The 18,491-nt window shown below is 40.9% G+C and overlaps 1 protein-coding gene across 1 annotated transcript; it reads right to left on the bottom strand.

The window, feature by feature from the left end:
* Window positions 1-12,571: 12,571 nt before the first annotated feature.
* Window positions 12,572-12,907, bottom strand: LOC127223191 (60S ribosomal protein L36a-like). The gene has a single exon (XM_051185705.1). The coding sequence runs from the start codon at window positions 12,905-12,907 to the stop codon at window positions 12,587-12,589; it is 321 nt and encodes a 106-aa protein (XP_051041662.1). The 3' UTR covers window positions 12,572-12,586.
* Between the last annotated feature and the right edge of the window lie 5,584 nt (window positions 12,908-18,491).

Raw genomic sequence — 18,491 nt, 5'->3', positions numbered from 1 at the left:
GATGTTAGTTCTGACATGGAGGTGGGCACAGAATGGGTAACCTGAGATAATATAGCTAGCCTCTGGGCTTGCAACATTCCACCTCTCCACAACACAGTCCTTTTAATCAGTAAATTAGTCTCTGTGGACTAATTTTCTTTCCAGAAACTTCATTTACAGTTCTGCCTGTTGGCCAAGCACCACATTTGGTACATACAGGGGGCTTCATACTATTTAAAACCCCTCTTAGTGTGATGGTTAAGAAAAACTCCATCTTAGTATATAACCCCAGACCTTAGTAGGCTCTCAGACCTCAGCACAACTGACTCCATGATGGAAGTACCATTCAGGCCATAAAACTCAGCAAATAGCACCACCAGACAAAATAAAAAAAAGACCTAATCCATCAAGGTCGTCCATAGTTCTGGGAAAGTCTCTAAATGTTCTAACCTTGCCTTTTGGTTTCTGTAGTTCTGCTTCTGGCTAACTGTTCTTGTTAACTGAAGTATATAACCCAGAACATAGTTTCTGTGCTTAAAAGCTCACCCTGAGAAAGGTTCAGGGCTACACTGGGTGTTCTAGATCCCAGTGTAGTTGCCAGCCAGCTAATAAAGACTTTTTTAAGGCCTAAACCCATGCCCAAGCAGACTTGTACAGTGAATAACCCACATGAGGTCAGAGGCCAACCCGATGAGCAGCCTGAGACTATTAAGACAATACCAAGGGGGTAAGTGTTTGGCTAGAGCTCAGGTCCAACACCCCACCCTCTCCTTGGAACTTCCTGGGTTGGCTCTGTGCATCCTGGACCCAACCCTCCATCTGGACCATCTGGAGCCTGCCCTCATCTGACCCTTTCACCTGTCTTCTGCCTAAGGTGAGTTTGTAACCAGCCCAGGCAGAATTCCCACCACATCCTTTTCTTGGAACTCCCTGGGTCAGTTCTGCATCTTGACTCCCCTATGACTTTGGCCTGAGTGGTCCAGTCCTAATATTCCAGACCATCCACCATCCAGAGCCTGCCTTCCCCACATCATTGGCCCTGCTGTGGCCTCTGCTTGAGAGACCTCCAAGAGAGCTCAGATCATCCAGAGTTACTGATATCAAAGTCCTGACCCACCTACACCCACCAGAAGAGCAGGAGAGAGAGAGAGAGAGAGAGAGAGAGAGAGAGAGAGAGACTCCACCTGCATTCACTGGAAGAAGTGATGGGAAGGCGGCAGTACAAGAAAACACTCAACAACAGAAAGACCAGTATGACACCACCAGAATCTAGGGACTCTACACCAACTAGACCTGAACACACCAAAGCAGATGAAGCAGAAGATAATGAGCTGAAAAATAATTTCATGAAAATGATAGAGGCCCTCAAAGATAATATAATTCCTTAAAGAAATGGAAGAAAAACAAACAAAAAATTGGAAGAAATGAACAAATCTCTTAAAGAAAGCAAGAAAAGCCAAGAAAAAGCAATCAAATAGATGAAGGAAACAATTCAAACAGTTCAAGAGCTGAAAACTGAAATAGAGACAATAAAGAAAACACAAACTGAGGGAATTCTGGGTAAATGATCAGGAACTACAAATGCAAGCATAACCAACAGAATACAAGAGAAGGCACTGAAGATAAACTAGAGGAAATAGATTCAGCAACCAAAGAAAATCTTAAATCCAACAAATCCCTAACACAAAACATCCAGGAAATATGGGACACCGTGAAAAGACCAAACCTAAGAATAATAGGCATAGAAGGTGGCGAAGAAGCCCAGCTCAAAGGGACAGAAAACATATACAAAGAAAGAAGCTAGTTACCAAAACATCAAATAATACAATTAAAAAGTGGGGTACAGAACTAAACAGAGAATTCTCAATGGAGAAATCTAAAATGACTGAAAGACACTTAAGAAAGTGGTCAACATCCTTAGCCACCAGAGAAATGCAAATCAAAACAACTCTGAGATACCATCTTACTCCTGTCAGAATGGAAAAAATCAGAAAGACCAATGACAATTTATGCTGGAGAGGATGCGGAGAAAGGGGAACAGTCCTCCAATGCTGGTGAAAGTGCAAACTTGTACAGCCATTTTGGAAATCAATATGGTGGCTCCTCAGCAAAATGGAAATTAGTCTACCACAGGATCCAGCAATTCCACTCTTAGGCATATACCCAAAAGATGCACATTCATGCAACAAAGACATCTATCTGTTCAACTATGTTCATAGCAGCATTATTTGTAATAGCCAGAACATGGAAGCAACCTAGATGCCCCTCAACTGAAGAACAGATAAAGAAAATGTGATGCATTTAGACAATGGAGTACTACTCAGCAGAAAAAAAGCAATGGAATATTGAAATTGGTAGGCAAATGGGTGGAACTAGAAGAAATCATCCTGAGTGAGGTAATCTAATCACAAAAAGAGGAACATGTTATGTACTCACTCATATATGGATTTTAGACATAGAGCAAAGGATCACTAGCCTACAATTCACACTGCTAGAGAAACTAGGATACAAGGAGGAGTCTAAGAGAGTCATAAAAGGTCCCTCACAGAAGGGGAAAGGGACAAGATCTCCTGAGCATATTGGGAGGAGTGCGGTGGCAATGAGTGGAGAGGGAGTTAGGAGAAAGAGAAGGGGAGAGGAGAACATGAGGGAGCAGGAAGATTGAGTCAGAGGGTGGGGGGGGATAAATGAGAGCAAGAAAGGACATACTGTAATACAAGGAGCCAGTATAGGTTTGAAGAGAAAACTGACTCTAGAGAAATGTCCCTACAAGGAAGACCCACAACTAACACTCTGAGCAATAGTGGAGAAACTACCTTAAATGCTCTTCTCTGATAATAAGACTGATGACTACCTTATATACCATCATAGAGCCTTTATCTAGTAGCTAATGGAAATAGAAGCAGACATTCACAGCTAAGCACTGAGCCTAATTCCTGGAATCCAGTTGCAGAGAGGGAGAAGTGATAAGAAAAGGTGTCAAGACCAGGCTGGAGAAACCCACAGAGACAGCTGACCTAAACTAGGGGGAGCTCATGAACACCAGACTGATAGCTGGGAGACCCAGACTCCCTGAACATGGGTCTCAGTTAGAAGGCCTGGGCAGTCTAAGGGACCTCTGGCAGTGGAACCAGGATGCATTCCTGGTGCATGAAAGGACTTTGGGAGCACATTCCCCATGGAGGGATACTCCCTTAACCTAGGGGCAGGAGGGAGGGCCTAGGCCATACTCTGAATGACTTCTCAGATTTTGATCATCCCTGGGGAGTGGGTGGGTAATGGGTAGGGAGGGGGGTTGGGAGTGTGGGAGAATGGGAGGGAGAGGGAACTGGGATTGATATGTAAAAGAAGAAAAAAATAATTTTAAAAAGTAAAAATAAAAGGCTATGTATAGGGAAAGTCTGAAAGAAAATATTAGAATGAAAGAATAAAATTGACTTAGTATTTTATGTAGTGATTTCCATTATTTTTACAGAGTTCATGTAATAATTTGAAATCTTTAATAAGTGGGAAATTATCTTTTTCCTAACAAGCTGTGTAAAGTTTGCTGGGTCTTCCCCACACAATTTGAAAGACCCTGTATAGTTAATTCAAAATATGCAAACAGTTGGAAAATTTCCATTTTGTAAATAAAGACCTCTTGAGTCTCAAAATAATTTAAAATAGTTGTTTTCCCCAAATAATTAAGTTAAATTGAATTAAATTTTTTAGTATTGAATCTCTTTTGCTATTCACTAAGCATTATTTACACATTCTTTTGGTTTCAATTTTTCTACTACATCTCTAATTCATATTATCAATATTCTAGAGTCTCGGAGGTTTGGAAATGCCAAGTAAACAGATGTATAATTACACTGGAACTGGTAAAAATGGTTCGCAAACAAAAGACATTGTTATTGTCCAAAAAAGAGACAATACCAAGAATTCCAGGAAAGCAAATGACCCAGATGTTCTCTCATACCTGCAGAAGCATGTCTGCAATAGTGAATTGTAACCTTTGCCTTAAAAGACAAATTATGCTGAATAATTAAAATACACACACACAGAGAGAGAGAGAAAGAGAGAGAGAGAGAGAGAGAATGAAAACCCTTGAATTTTTTAAATACTAGTTTTGATTAAGGTAGACATTTAGCAGTCTTAGCAGCAACAAAAACATTAAATGAAAGGACATTGTATCTTCACTTATAACTTCATTAAAACCAAGATTAGTATTAGTATGTATTGCATATAAATAGACCAGGTGGAATATTAAAGAAACATACCAAGTGAGAAAAATGGTTACTTGGGATAATCGATTGTCATGAGTGTTAGAGATGAGGTCATCTAGCATTTTTGAAGTGCACATGAATGTGCTCTCAGGTGATATGAGAAAATTTAGCACCTCAAGTTCCATAGTGAGGGAGGGAGTTAGAAGGACCTGGATACAGTCCTGATCTTTTTTAATAAGACTGGAGTCTTTAATGTAATTTCTTTTTCTTTTAGTTGGTGATTGAGGCAGTCTTCGTGTACAAGGCCTAAGCTGCTGCCTGGGTACATAGCCAGCCTTGTAAATCAGTCCAAATTCATATGCTCACAAGCATAATGACAAATAATGGAAATAATGTATCTCACAGTAGTCACAAATACATTATTTTTGTGACAAGTTCTCACTGTGTAGCTCTGACTGCTCTGTTGTATAGAACTAACTGGCTTTGCACACAGAGATCTGCTTGTTTGCCTCTGGCTCTCTTAGCCTTTTATTTCTGTCTTTCTTTTTTGTTTATTCTATTTTTTTTTTTTTTTTTTTTTTTTTTTGGTATTTTGAGACAGGGCTTTGCTGTGTAGGCCTGGCTGTCCTTGACTAGGCTGGCCTTGAACCCAGAGATTGTCCTGCCTGTGTTTCCTGAGTGCTGGGATAAAAGGCATGTGCCACTATTGCCCAGCTATGCCTCTTCCTCTTGAGCTCTAGGACTAAAAGTGAGTGTTCCACCATGCCTAGCCACAAGTAATTAAAAAAGAAAAAAAACCTAATAATATGGTGTTTGACATTACTAGGAACCCATTTTGGCCTCTTCTGGTCTCCTGTCTTTAGTTTTCCAAGATGTTGATTATAAAGAGAGTGCTGAGATCTGATGTTGCCAAATCATGTAAATATAAAACTGTCTGCCTAACATGTCCAAGAGGAGAGCTAGTGAGGCTAAAGGAGTCCTGGGGAAATGAATGTCTTGATACTCCCCAAAATTGGAGATACACACAAACCTATAGATTCCAAAAGCTAAATAAATCTCAAACAGGACTAAGCCAAAGAAATATATGTCAAAGACAAAAATAAAATAAGAAAGGAATAAAAAGGAATCAATGACACATTACCTGTAGGAGGAAAATAATTAAAATGTGTCATTAACACAAAACATAGGACAAATTGAGACTCCATTAATCCCACCAGTCAAGAATAATACAGTTACCACATCTTGTTTGAGACAAATTTGAAGCAAGCTTTAGTTAAATACTGGCCAGGATGGTAGACTCTGGCTGGGTCCATTCCTGGACTCAGCAGATGCATTCCTGCTGAGCTGAAGGGACAGTTGAGAATTCTCCGCCTGAACACCAGATAATTGGATGACAGTTTGGTGGGACTGTCATCTTCATCGAGTTGTGTCCTTATGAGGTCTAGGAAGGCTGATTGCACCATTCGTTGGTCTATGTGTTTGACAGATTCTTGGGTCTGGTTTTACTGGTATGGTTTTGATGAACCCATGTGTTCATTGTTTCCCATCTTCTTTGATAAGTTCATAATTGGCTCATTTTATTTAGCAGTCTGTGTTTCATGGATGGTGATGGTTGGTTGGTGGCATCTACTTGTACAAACAAGATTCAGGGTCATTTGTCCTCAGAATGGAACCAATGGCTGCTTTTTGACATGGAGTTATCCAGGGCACAGCTTTCCTAAAGATAGTTGTGGATAACAGGTGACTTAAAGGATCTCACAGTATAGTTTTTTGGCATGTACACATGGGTACAGTGCCCTCAGAGGCTGGAAGAGAGTGTCATTCCCCCAGAGCTGGATGGAGGTATAGGCAGATGTGAGCCATTAGGCATGAGTGCTAGGAACTGAACTTGAGTTCTCTGGAATAACAGAAAAGCTCTTAGCTGCTGAGCCACACATAAGGCACCTTCCTTGTACAAGGAAAATAAGAACAATGGGGAGGCATAGCAAATAGAATTCTATGCAAACAGACCCCTTTAAAAGAATTCCTATTCCTGTTTAGCCTCCTACAGAATTATTTACTTTTCTGTAATTTTGTCTCTTTGTTCAACTTAATAGGAAAACATTCAGATGTTATCCCTTCCCTTGATTTTCACTTTTAATCAGGGCTCCCCAGTCCATGAAACTTAGATTAAATACTTGTCTTCTATATTTCACCATATGTCAATTATTTCTTGTGCCCAGCAGGGAACCCTGAGAAGATGGTGATAATGGTCTGCTTTTTCTACTCAAAACATTAGTTTAACTAATCCAATTATGTGTTTCCTTGAAGAGATGCAATAGAAAACAAATAGAAACACTGAAAGTAATAACTGATTTCTTTTATTTCAAGATTTATTTTTAATCATGTATAAATGTAGGAGGTCGTGTTAGTGCCTGCAGTGGTCTTCCCGAAGCTGGACTAACAGGCAGTTATTGGTGCTGGGAACTAAATTCTGATCCTCTACAATAGCAGTATACACAGTTTACTGCTGAGCCCTCCCTCTAGTTCCATAAAGAGTGATTTCTGATTAAGCAAATAAATTAGCCACACATCCCTTTTCTTCTTATTTAAATCCTGCTAATATCGATGAATGAAGAAAAATGTATATCTATAAGGAAAAACAAAAGAAAGAGCTGAGGTGATGGCTTATATGGTAAAGTGATGGGCAAGAGAACCTGAGTTCAAGCCCCAAGAAGTCACTTGAAAGAGCCGGGTGTGGCAGCACCCGGTGTGGCAGTAATCCCAGTGCTAGGAATAGAGTGATAGAAGGATTCCTGGCTTGCAGTCCAGCTAGTCTATCCAAATCAATAAACTTCCTGCTCCCTGGGAGATGCTATATCAGAAAACCAAGGTAGTGCTGGGCATGGTGGCACAAATCTTTATTATGTATACAGTGTTCTGCGTGCATACCATCAGATCTCATTATAGATGGTTGTGAGCCACCACATGGTTGCTGGGAATTGAACTCAGGTCCTCTGGAAGAGCAGCCAGTGTTCTTAACCTCTGAGTCATCTCTCCAGAACACTTGATTCAGAACTTAAGAAACTGAGTCAGGAAAATGAATTAGGAAAATTTTTATTACAGACTAAAAGTATACACTTGAGCGAGAATGCAGTCTTCTCAATGGGATTTTGAGTACCTTTTTTTCTTTTTTCAAACTTTAGTGGAAGGAAGGATTGTTCTTGAGTTAAAGAAAGGGGGACTCCAGAGGATGGTCTTTGATAGGAATAGAATTATGCCCCCTTACATGTGTTTTGGATGTTATGACAAGAGCTGCATGATCGGAAAATCTTGTTTTAGTGGGCTAATCATGGAAAATGTTTCTATAAGGAAACCACACATCCACTTTGCACCAGCCGGAGTTGAGTAGTTGTTTTGAAATTCTATGCTGTCACATAGTGTCTTGTTGTACTGTCACCCTGTGGAGACACCAATCTCAAGCTTAAGCAGCTTGCTTCTTTATCCTTTGTCTACCTAGCTGTTTCAATTGCCATCCTTACTGGTTATTTAGGTTTGTTAAATCGGTCACACAGTTTCTCTGTATTTTAAAATAAAATAGTGGAGAAATTGAAAATGAATCAACTTACAGCTTGGCTAAGATGAGGCTAGGGATGGGGACTGGGCTAATGACTTCCCTCCATGCCTATAGACACCTTACAATTTATATAAAACAATAAGAGCAAATTCATGAAAATTTAACTGTGAGGCTAAATAAAATTTTCATGTTGCAAAGAGGATCTGAGTCCATTTTTTTTTTAATTCAAGTCTAGGAGGGGGAAAATGAAGTATCAAAGGTCTCCTGGTTTGTGAGACACAGGGCTGTGCTGGCTGGTTTTGTGTGTCAATTTGACAAAAGCTAGAGTTGTGAAAGAAGAAGAAGAAGCCTCAGTTGATGAAATGCCTCCATGAGATGACATTTTCTCAGTTACTGATCAATGGGGAGAAACCAGTCCATTGAAGGTGGGGTCGTCCCTGGGCTGGTGGTCCTGGGTTCTATAAGAAATCAGGCTGAATAGGCCAGAGGAAGCAAGGCATTAAGCAGCTGCCTCCATGGCCTCTGCATCAGCTCCTGACTCCAGGTTCTAGTCCTGCTTGAGTTCCTATCCTGACTTCCTCCAATGATGGGCTATGATCTAGAAGTGTAAGCCAATAAACCTTCCCATCTTTCTTTCTTTCTTTCTTTCTTTCTTTCTTCCTTCCTTCCTTTCTTTCTTCCTTCCTTCCTTCCTTTCTTTCTTTCTTTCTTTTTCTTGCCATGGGATTTCATTGCAGCAATAGAAACCCTAAGAAAAGAGTTCTCCCCTATTCTGGGAGTTCTCTCCTAATCTGGGAGAATTTCTTGTTCAAGATTCTATTCATTTGCTAGGTGGAGAATGAAAGCTCTTTGTGTCTGCTCTTTGGGTATCGGCTTCAGGCTCCTGAGTTCCTTATCCTGCTAAACACAACAATTTTGTAAGCATAAAATGGTGATAGTGTGATAGCCAAAAGAGGGCCAAGTGAAGAGTGATGCTTTTTGCAAAAGCAGCTTTAAGAACCTACTTCCCTGTGATTGGAGGATCTGCAAGTCTTCCTTTCTGGCTTATTGAAGTCAAACTGAGACCTGTTCATTCAGTTGGTAATAAGCTTGGTGGTGTAGGACAAATAACTGTTTGATAAGTTTACAAAAAAAAAAAATAAAAGCCCTGGTTGCCCCCTTCTTCCCACAAACATAATAAACATAATCGGCAAGTAAAATCTGTTATAAGCTATATATGGCTCCCAAAGGGTCCAGATTCCAATTTCTGGAATCTGGGGATGTTATCTTACATAGTAAAAGATGTTACTGTAAGGAGTACAGTTTTTCCTCCCGCTGCTGGCCTTGTCCCACCGCCACGCCAGCCCCAAATAATGCACTGAGATTCTGTATTTGATATAATTCTGTTGGCCCATTACTTGTTTCTTATCGGCTAGCTCTGTCTTAAGTATTAACCCATTTCTATGTATTTCCATGTGGTCTTACCAGCGAGAGGAGGCTGGCGGTTCTGCCTTCTCCAGACTCTCCATCTTCCCCTCCCTACTCCTTCCTCTTTCCTCCTTGTCTCCTAGTCCCTCCTATCTTGCTTTCCTATTGGCCAACAGTGCTTTATTCATTAACTAGTATGAGAAACATATATAGATAATGGCATCTCCCATCATCTCCTCTTTTCTGTCTAAATAAAAAGAAGGGTTTTAACCTTAACATAGCAGAATATATCACATAACAGTTATCAAATAAGAATCACAGTTAACAATATTTAGTCCATTAACATTTAGCAAGATTTAAGAAACTATTCTATCATCTATCCTATATTTGTGAGTCTAAAGTCCTATATGTAACTTATCTTTAATCCTAACCAAGGAAAACTATAACCATAACTATTTGTCTTTAACTCCTTCAAAGACCACAGAAGGATACTATATAACTCTAGAAATGACAGAGACAACTCACTGTCTGGCCAGTCACCCGAAGTTCTTCTGTAATCTTCCATCTTTAGCCCATAGGCCATAGTGTCTAGCAGACTATTCAGCAAAGTAAGAAACTTTAAACTGTCTTCTTGTATTGGCAGTTTGTCAGTCACTTTTCTTTGTGTCCTGTAGACTATCTGGCAGACTCTTCCATGAAGCAGGAATTCTATAGCAATGTCCATCTTGAATCAGCAGTCACTTTTCTGTGGGTCCTGCATGTCCATTTTATACAGCATAAAGTCAAACAGTCCAGACAAGAGCAGTATCTTGTCCAAATGGCTAGTCTTGCCATATTGGAAGTAAACTCCATAATGAGTTTCTTCAATGTCCATCTTCCTTTCTGACATAGGTGGTGTTGCCAAGAGCAATTGTACCTCACTGTCAAGAAAAACCCTAAACCATTTTAAATGCCATATTCTGTAGGTCTTTGAAAGGTTTGAAGAATGCCTATTCATCTCAAATACATCTCTGTATATCTAGAAATATTAACTAACTTAACTATAAAATCTGACTGTCATAGGTACTATCTATAATCTGTATTGAATTATACATTACATTTCTAAATGAGCTATATAAACACAATACCTAAAGAAGAGGAGAAATATTCATATCACAAAATTGACCTTAAATTTTATCAATAAATGAAAATCCATTCCAAAACAAAGTATTCATATCTATACCATAATCCCCTTTTTACCTTTAAGAAGAGATTGGTTGTGGTCATTAACCATTTATAACCAACCCCATTTAAATGAAAACCAACATTTATAGACAATATTTGGGAATTTGCACGTCATTCTTTCCAAACTACTTCCTGCTGATGGGGGGGCACTGTCATGGGGATCCTAAGAAGATGCAGAAATCTTGGCTGTAGTCTGCAAGGCTGCTTTGTTCAGCTGTTTTGGATGTAGGATCACCTGGTACTCTGTTTCAGGAGGTCTGGCTTGCTCAAACCACATTAGTCTGGAAGGAATCCACAGCCTTTTATTTTCTGTGGAAACAAAAATAGAAATCCTTTTCCCCAGTAACTTGTCCTTAGACTTAAATTTTTGAGTCAAAGTGTTTTTAAAATATATAAATTGAATTAATCCAGCAGCATTTGTTTTAAAAGTTGTTATTTCCTCAGCAGTCAAAGAATTTAAAGACAACAGAATAGCATATAGCATCCATAATTTTTCTGTGCTTTCCATCTTTACGTGGCTTTTTTTTTTATTACTGTTTCTTTTACTTCTATTGTTTCATTTTTTGAGACAGGGTTTCTCTGTGTGACTCTTATCTGTCTTGGAATTTACTCTGCATACCAGGTTTACTTTGCAAATCACAGAGATCTGCTTGCCTCTGTCTCCCAAGTGCTGGGATTAAAGGCCTGTGCTACCACACCCTGTTTCTCTGTGTCTTTTTAAAACCATTTTATTCTTTTTTTCTCCCACGTCTACATATATTTTAAAACACACTGTAAACCTTTAGAGGTTTTTCTTATTATGAATCTGTCTTTACTGTAAATGTTTATCTTTTTTTGGCCATGAGTCTTTTATCTGGTAAACAATAACATTGTTAAAATGAAAGTCTTTGTAGTTTCTGCCGAGGTTATCAAAGATGGCGGCAGGTACCTTTACCGCCAGCAATGAAAGCCGTGGTCACTGCCCTGGTCAACGCTGCCATCCAGCAGGCATGCTGCCAGCTTGGAGATGTGGTCACTGCCATCGCCATCTCTCATACACACCAATAAATTGTTAGCAGTGCTTTTTTTTTCTTTTTTTATTTAATTTTATATAAAAAAGTCCAATTAAATGAAAACAAACATTTATACACAATTTTTGGGAATTTGGGCGTCATTCTTTCCAAACTACTTCCTGCTGGTAAGGGGTTAGCAGTGCTTTTTAAAAGCCATGCAGTTTTTTGCCGCTTATGTTGAGTCAGGAGCCTTCCCTTAAAGGAGCCGCAGGAATATCTGCTTGTCTCTCACAAAGACAAGTTCACAAAGCAGAGTTCAACCAAGAAAAATGCTGCTACCAAGAAACCTTGCTTGTCTCTGTTCTTTTGTTTCTAAAACCCTTTTTTAAGCTTTTGTTAAATTTTAAGTGGAAGTTCTTATTAGCCATGTTAAAAGATTGTGAGATGGAAATACTATCTAGGAATCTTGTGAATTTCAGACAAGCCTAGTGTATATAGAGAGACCCTGTCTAAAACAAAACCAAAATTTAAAACTTAGTAAGAAAAACAGCTGAGAAAAATACACAACATTGAGGAGGAGGAAAAAGGAAAACAGAGAGAAACTAGGATAGGAGAAGGCATAACAAGCGAGTATCTTGTCCAAGGAAAAAGAGCCGCTGTGACTGAGCAAGGGATCGCTAAAAGAAGAAAACTAACCTGACTTCCAGAACCTTTGAGAAGCTGAGGACTTGGAAGCCACATGGGTGGCTCTGAAGAATATATTAAAGCAGAGAACTAATAGAAAATCCTGCGTGGAATATGGACCTCCACCCAAATATGGCTGCTGGGAATGGATGTTTCTGTGGTCCCAGTTCATCAAGAATACTGAGCAGGTGGTGCTGGACATGTAGCACTGTAGAGCATCGGTTCACTCTCTAGCAGGAAAGAAAATAAAAGCAATCTCCAGAGGGACATATTCATTGAGGAAACTGACTCAGTACTGTCTTCTAACACTGGCAAAGGAGTCTGCCCAAAGGAGATGAGAAAGGGGAACTAGTTCTTTTTTTTTTTTTTTTTTTTTTTTTCACACTAGCTCAACAAAGTTTAATCCTAAAAGTTGTACTCAACCATCAAGCAGAAATTTTAAGGGAATTTCAATAGTTTCAGTTTATTCCCTCCAAAAAGACCAACCCCAATCAAATGAGGTGAGTTTCTTTTATTGTCTTCATAACAAGATTAGCTTAGAACTGGATCACTTGGCCCTTTTTCTTCTTATCACCTCCCAGTTCAAAATGCTTGCATCTCTTAATAGCCAGCATCCGCTTAGATCTGCAGTTAGGCTCAACACACTCAAGCCTCAGCACAATCTTCTTTGTAGTTTTAGCCTTTTTGCAAAAAATGGGCTTAGTCTGCCCACCATATCCACTCTGTTTCCTGTCATAACGCGGCTTTCCCTGGGCATACAAAGAGTCCTTTCCCTTCTTGTACTGCATCACTTTATGGGGTTGGTGCTTGCTACATTTCTTGCAGAACGTCCGGCAGGTCTTAGGAACATTCACCATGTTGGCGGGAGCGCTATCAGCACAAAAAGACTGGAACTAGTTCTTTTTTTTTTTTTTTTTTTTTTTTTTTTTTTACATTTTTTTATATATAATTTTTTTATTTAATTTTATATAACAAAGTCCAATTAAATGAAAACAAACATTTATACACAATATTTGGGAATTTGGGCGTCGTTCTTTCCAAACTACTTCCTGCTGATAAGGGGCGCTGTCTTGGGGGATTCGAAGAAGATTCAGATATCCTAGCTGTAGTCTGTAGGGCTGTTTTGTCCAGCTGTTTGGAATGTAGGATCAGCTTGTACTCTGTTTCAGGCGGTCTGGCGTGATCAAACCACATTAGTCTGGAAGGAATCCACATCTTTTCATTTTCTGTGGAAACAAAAATAGAAATCCTTTTCCCCAGTAACTTGTTCTTCAACTTAAATTTTGGAGTCAAAGCGTTTTTGTTTTTTTTTTTTTTAATTTATTATTTTACATGTCGATCCCAGTTCCCTCTCCCTCCCTCCCTCCCCTCCAGCCCTCCCTCCCTCCTTCCTTCCCTTTTACCCTCTCTGCCCTCTCACATGCACTCTAAACACCCTCTCCTCCCAACCCCCCACCACAATACCATGTGTAGGGGAATGCCATCCAGTTGGGGTCATGTAGATCTGACAGGTCCTGTGAAGTAGGGACTAAGGCTTCTCTCCTATCTCTAGAATAAGGCAGTTATCCCTCCATGGGGGATATGTTTGCAAAGTCCTTTTGTGCACCAGGGATACATCCTGGCTCCACTGTCTGAGGTCTCTTAGACTGCTCAGTCCTTCTGGCTGAGACCCATATTCAGGGGGGCCCGAGTCAGTCCCCTGCTGGCTTCCCAGCTATCAGTTTAGTGGCCCTTAGCTCCTCCTTGTTCAGGTATGCTGTCTCTATGTACTTCTACCGCATGGTCTTGTCCTCTCCATCTGCTTCTGGGTTCTAGTTCGACTCAGTGTTTATGTATGGGTGTTTGCTCCTATTTTCAACAGGCATTAGTTGAGGGCTCCATGGAGAAGTTAGTTGTTGATCTCACTCTCCGGGAAGGGTATTTATGATAGCCTTCTGGAACTAGTTCTTAATATCTTAGAAAACAGCATCTTAGTTCCGGGGAAATGCATGGCAGAGTAAAGTGTTTAAAACTTTGAGACTTCATTTTCTGTCATTCAGTTGTGCAGTTCTTGAGCATGAGTTTTGTAGATGACAAGGCTGAGTTACAGGATCAAAAGGGTAGACATGCCCGTGAGTGGTACCCGTTCCTTTGCTCTTTGCAGCCTCCAGAGCATCCCTTGTTCTCCTTTCCAGGCCCTCTCCTACCAGGGTCATATTTCTACTGTGAGCTTGTACTATCTGTACTATCTCTGTATCATAGAGCCTCCCTTCCTTTTAGGACACTTGAGTTGCACTGGGGGCTTACCTCAGCTTTCCAAGATTGTGTGTGTATGTGTGTGTGTGTGTGTACAGATACATTATTTTTATTCTTCCACAACATCAGAAATCACTGAGTAACAATAAATTCACAAGCTAGATTTTTAGTTGCAATTTCTGATTAATCTCAGTTTCTCTTGAGAGTTTGGCTGTTGGCAATAACAGACTGTATTATAATCTTGATCACAAGCTCTAGGATCACTAGCTCTAGGATCACACATATTTCATGTTTGCTCATGCACACATGTGTGTGCAGGTTAAAAAAAATAATGGCTCCACAGACTAGGTGGACTCTTCATGGATGTCCTTACCCGTGAAGAGGAGTGACTGGGGGTGAGCTGGGGGGAGCGGAGGGGAGAGGAGGTAGAAGGAGGTAAGGGGGATGGGAGGAAGAACTGTGGTTGGAATGTAAAATGAAATCCATTAAAAAAAAAAAAACGGATAAAGAATAGCTCCAAAGAGATTCCAGAGCTCAAAGAAGTAGAGAGCTGATGTGGATGAACAGACTCACTACAAGTGTTTAGATTAGATATTATAAAAACTCAGCTGGGGGCAATCAAAACCAAGCCTGTAGTGGTTTCACATAAGTCAACTCAATGAGAGACAACTCCAAAGGTTTCGAGCACAATGAAAACTAGGTTATTTGAACATGTGGGCCCATTGCAGTAAATTGGCCTTGTCAAGCATAACGCCCCTTGTAACTCTTAGGAGTTCTCTGGCTATGGATCTTGTGTCACATGTATTGTATAGCAAGGTCCTCTGAGATCAAACATTCCATCATGTAAAGTTATCCATGAAGAAAGAGGATGGTAAAGTGAGGTGGAACAATAGGATATTCTAAGGGGAGGTGAAACATTCCATACTGCAGGGAAGCTCACTAAACATCAGGGAGAAAACAGCTAAGTAGCACCAGGAAGTCCCTGAAACTGACAGCCTAGCTGCCTGAGAGAGGCTCAGACAAACTGAGATGCCTAGAAAAGATATGCCCCAACCTGTAGGCTGTGCAGTATGCTCTAGGTTTCCAGAATTCATGAACTCTCAGAAATACTGGAGTGGGATCTAAGTGCTACAGCTGTATTTGAGCCATGACTGTGGCCTTAAGATACCTCTCATCTGTATTATTGTAAGTAACCCAATTAAACTCATTGGTTCACCAAGTTGGACTTTGGTGATTTCCTAATTTTTCTCTGTCATCAGTTCCTTGTATGTCACATCTGCCCAGGAGTAGTGTCACACAATAGTATAAAACAGATTTGGTTAGACGACAGGTCATTGTGGGCTATCACTGCCTCATTGTTAGGTGTCTGTCCTTCTACGTAATTCAAGGGAGAGGATGGGTCCTTCATTGGTCTGGAAGGTTTGATGAGCTCGTGGTTCTGGTTGTTCGATGCAGCTTTAATAATCCATGCCCTCTTCATTACTTCACTCTGTCCATGGTGGTGCTTTTAAGCTATCTGAGAAATTTGTCAGTGTGTCTGTGCTGCTGGTGTACCCGTGGGCACAATTGATAAATTTCATTCTGTCTCTTCATTTTTACTCATGATGGAGCCAACAGCGGCTTTGTTAAACGGAGTCACTCAGCAAAGGCACAGCCTGAAAGCCACTGCCATGTGTACTGCAGAATAGCTTAGGCTGGAGCAATAACTGAGAGCAGGGCACAGCCTGGTGTCCACACCAGCCTTCACCGTCAGCAACATGACGGTCTTCGTGGAGCCTGGGAGAGAAGCCACTGCTGGCGCAGTACAGCCTCCATCCCTGGTTCTCCGTTACCTGTTGCCTGACTGCCAGTGTGTGCAAGCTGCTTACAGAACCCAGAGAGAGAGAGAGAGAGAGAGAGAGAGAGAGAGAGAGAGAGAGAGAGAGAGGGAGAGGGAGGGAGGGAGGGAGGGAGGGAGGGAGGGAGGGAGCAGCAGTTCTCACAGGGATCTCCTGAGATCATTGGAAAACACAGATATTTACATTACACTTCATAACAGTAGCAACGTCACAGTTATGAAGTAACACTGAAAATAATTTTATGATTTGGGGTTACTGCAACATGAGGAACTGTTAAAGAGTCATAGCATTGGGCAGGTAGAGGGTAGGCAGACCTCTTCTGTCCCATTAGCTAGCTCCCAAATAACCACATGGAAACGTCTTATAGCTTAGGCTTGTTTCTAGCAAGTTCTTATAACTTAAATTAATCCACATCTTTTAATCTCCGTTCTCTTACACGGCTCAGTTATCTTTACTTTGTAAAGCTTATATTGCTTGCTTTGTGTCCCTGGCATCTTCAGACCTGACTCAGCCATGCTTCTTCCCAGCATTTTCTCTGTCCCCTAAATCCTGCCTAGCTACGGCTGTTCATCTTTTTATTAAACCAATCAGAATGACACGCCTTCACAGTGTACAATCAGATTATCTCACAACAGGTGAGAACCACTGCACTATAGGTTTTCCTCCCTTGGGAGAAAGCCAGTGCAGGCTAGCAGCAGACATTGAACAGCACATCCTCGGCCAGGGTGGAGAATTAAGCCTTTGGCAGATGCCAAGAGCTCCCTTGTGGCGGTACCATCTGTCATGTTTCCCTTTCATTATTAATGATACTGTTTTGTTTTTTAACTTGGCAAGTATAGTGGCTTGAGTGAGAATGGCCTCCATAGACTCATATATCGGAATACTTGGCTCTCAATTGGTAGAACTATTTGGAAATGAATAGGACAAGTGGCCTTGCTGGAGGATGTGTCACTAGGGGTGGGCTTTGAGGTTTCGAAAGCCCATGCCATCCCAAGTCAGCTCTCTCTCCCTCTTTACTGACGAGGGTGCGTACGCTCAGCTATTGCTCCAGTGCCAGGCCTGCCTGAATTCTGTCATGATCCCCAACATGATGCTCACAGACTCACCTCCTTACTCCGTAAGCCCCAATGAGCTCTTTCTGTAGTTGCCTTGGTCACAGTGTGTCTTCACAGCAACAGAAAAATAACGAAGACAGCAACTAAGACCCCAGGCTGCATGTAGTGGTTTGAATAAGAATGGCCCTCCTAGGCTCATATGTTTGAATGTTTCATTCCCAGTAGTGAAACTGTTTGGGAGGGATTGGATGTGGCCTTGCTGGAGGAGGTGTGTCACTGAGGGTGGTCTTTGAAACTTCAAAGCCCAGGCCCGGTCCAGTCTCATGCTGTCTGCCTGCGGATTAGTATGTAATGCTCTCAGCTGTGGATCCACCTCCTTATCTCCTTGCCTGCTGACACTACTTTCCCCACCATGACCATAGACTCACTCGCTGAACCGTAAGCAAGCCCCCAATTAAATGCCTTCTTCTATAGGCTGCCTTGGTCATAATGTCTCTTTACAGTAACAGAACAGTAGCTAAGATACCATGTAACTGTCATGTATTTCTATTGGTCACATCTTTAGACTTGTCTGTGTTCTCAATAGATATGAGTGGGTCTGAAAGCAAGACAGATCATCAGGCCAGCAAAGGAAGCCTCACCTGTCAAGTGGAGGGCTATGTAGCAGGTACTACCATGGGTGCTGAAGCTATGTTACTTCATTTTGTCTTAAAACAAACATATCTAATCTGCCAGCCCAACCAAAGAAAAACAAAATAAAACAAACAGGAACTATGTGTTCAATAAAAGAACCTGTATCAAAAAGAATACAACAGAGTGATAGGACATCAGATGCCCTTCTCTGGCCTCTGTGTACATGCATACAGACACCTATGTACCCACATATGCATATACACAGATATCACACACATGTACACATCCATGCACGTACACATACATGCACACATATTCATACATGGATTCACATAAATATGTACCTGTGCACACATATATACACATGTATGCACACATGCACACATGCACACATGTATGCATACACACAAATGAATGAGGGCAGTATCTTCTTTCCATATTTGAATGGACCAGACTGGCTGGCCCTCTGCTTTGTATGAACAGACCACCAGGAAGATCCTCATTATAAACAAAGATCTTTTGTCAAAATCTAAAAAACATTAGCAATGGTTACAAATGTCCACGGTGATAAAGACTACTCCTTCTATCCAAGGAATTCAGTGATTCTAGAGCACACTCCACACTTTGGATCAGAGCCCTCCCAGATCTTTACATGCCCAGTGTGGTTCCCAATACCTCTT

This window comes from Phodopus roborovskii, unplaced genomic scaffold, assembly GCF_943737965.1.
Source record: "Phodopus roborovskii unplaced genomic scaffold, PHOROB, whole genome shotgun sequence".
Lineage (NCBI taxonomy): Eukaryota > Metazoa > Chordata > Mammalia > Rodentia > Cricetidae > Phodopus > Phodopus roborovskii.
The sequence above is the reverse complement of the archived record's forward strand: the minus strand, read 5'-3'. Positions and strand labels throughout refer to the sequence as shown.

Bases quoted from the DNA above. Each gene is read 5' to 3' on its own strand.
- LOC127223191 (XM_051185705.1), bottom strand. From the start codon at position 12,907: ATGGTGAATGTTCCTAAGACCTGCCGGACGTTCTGCAAGAAATGTAGC.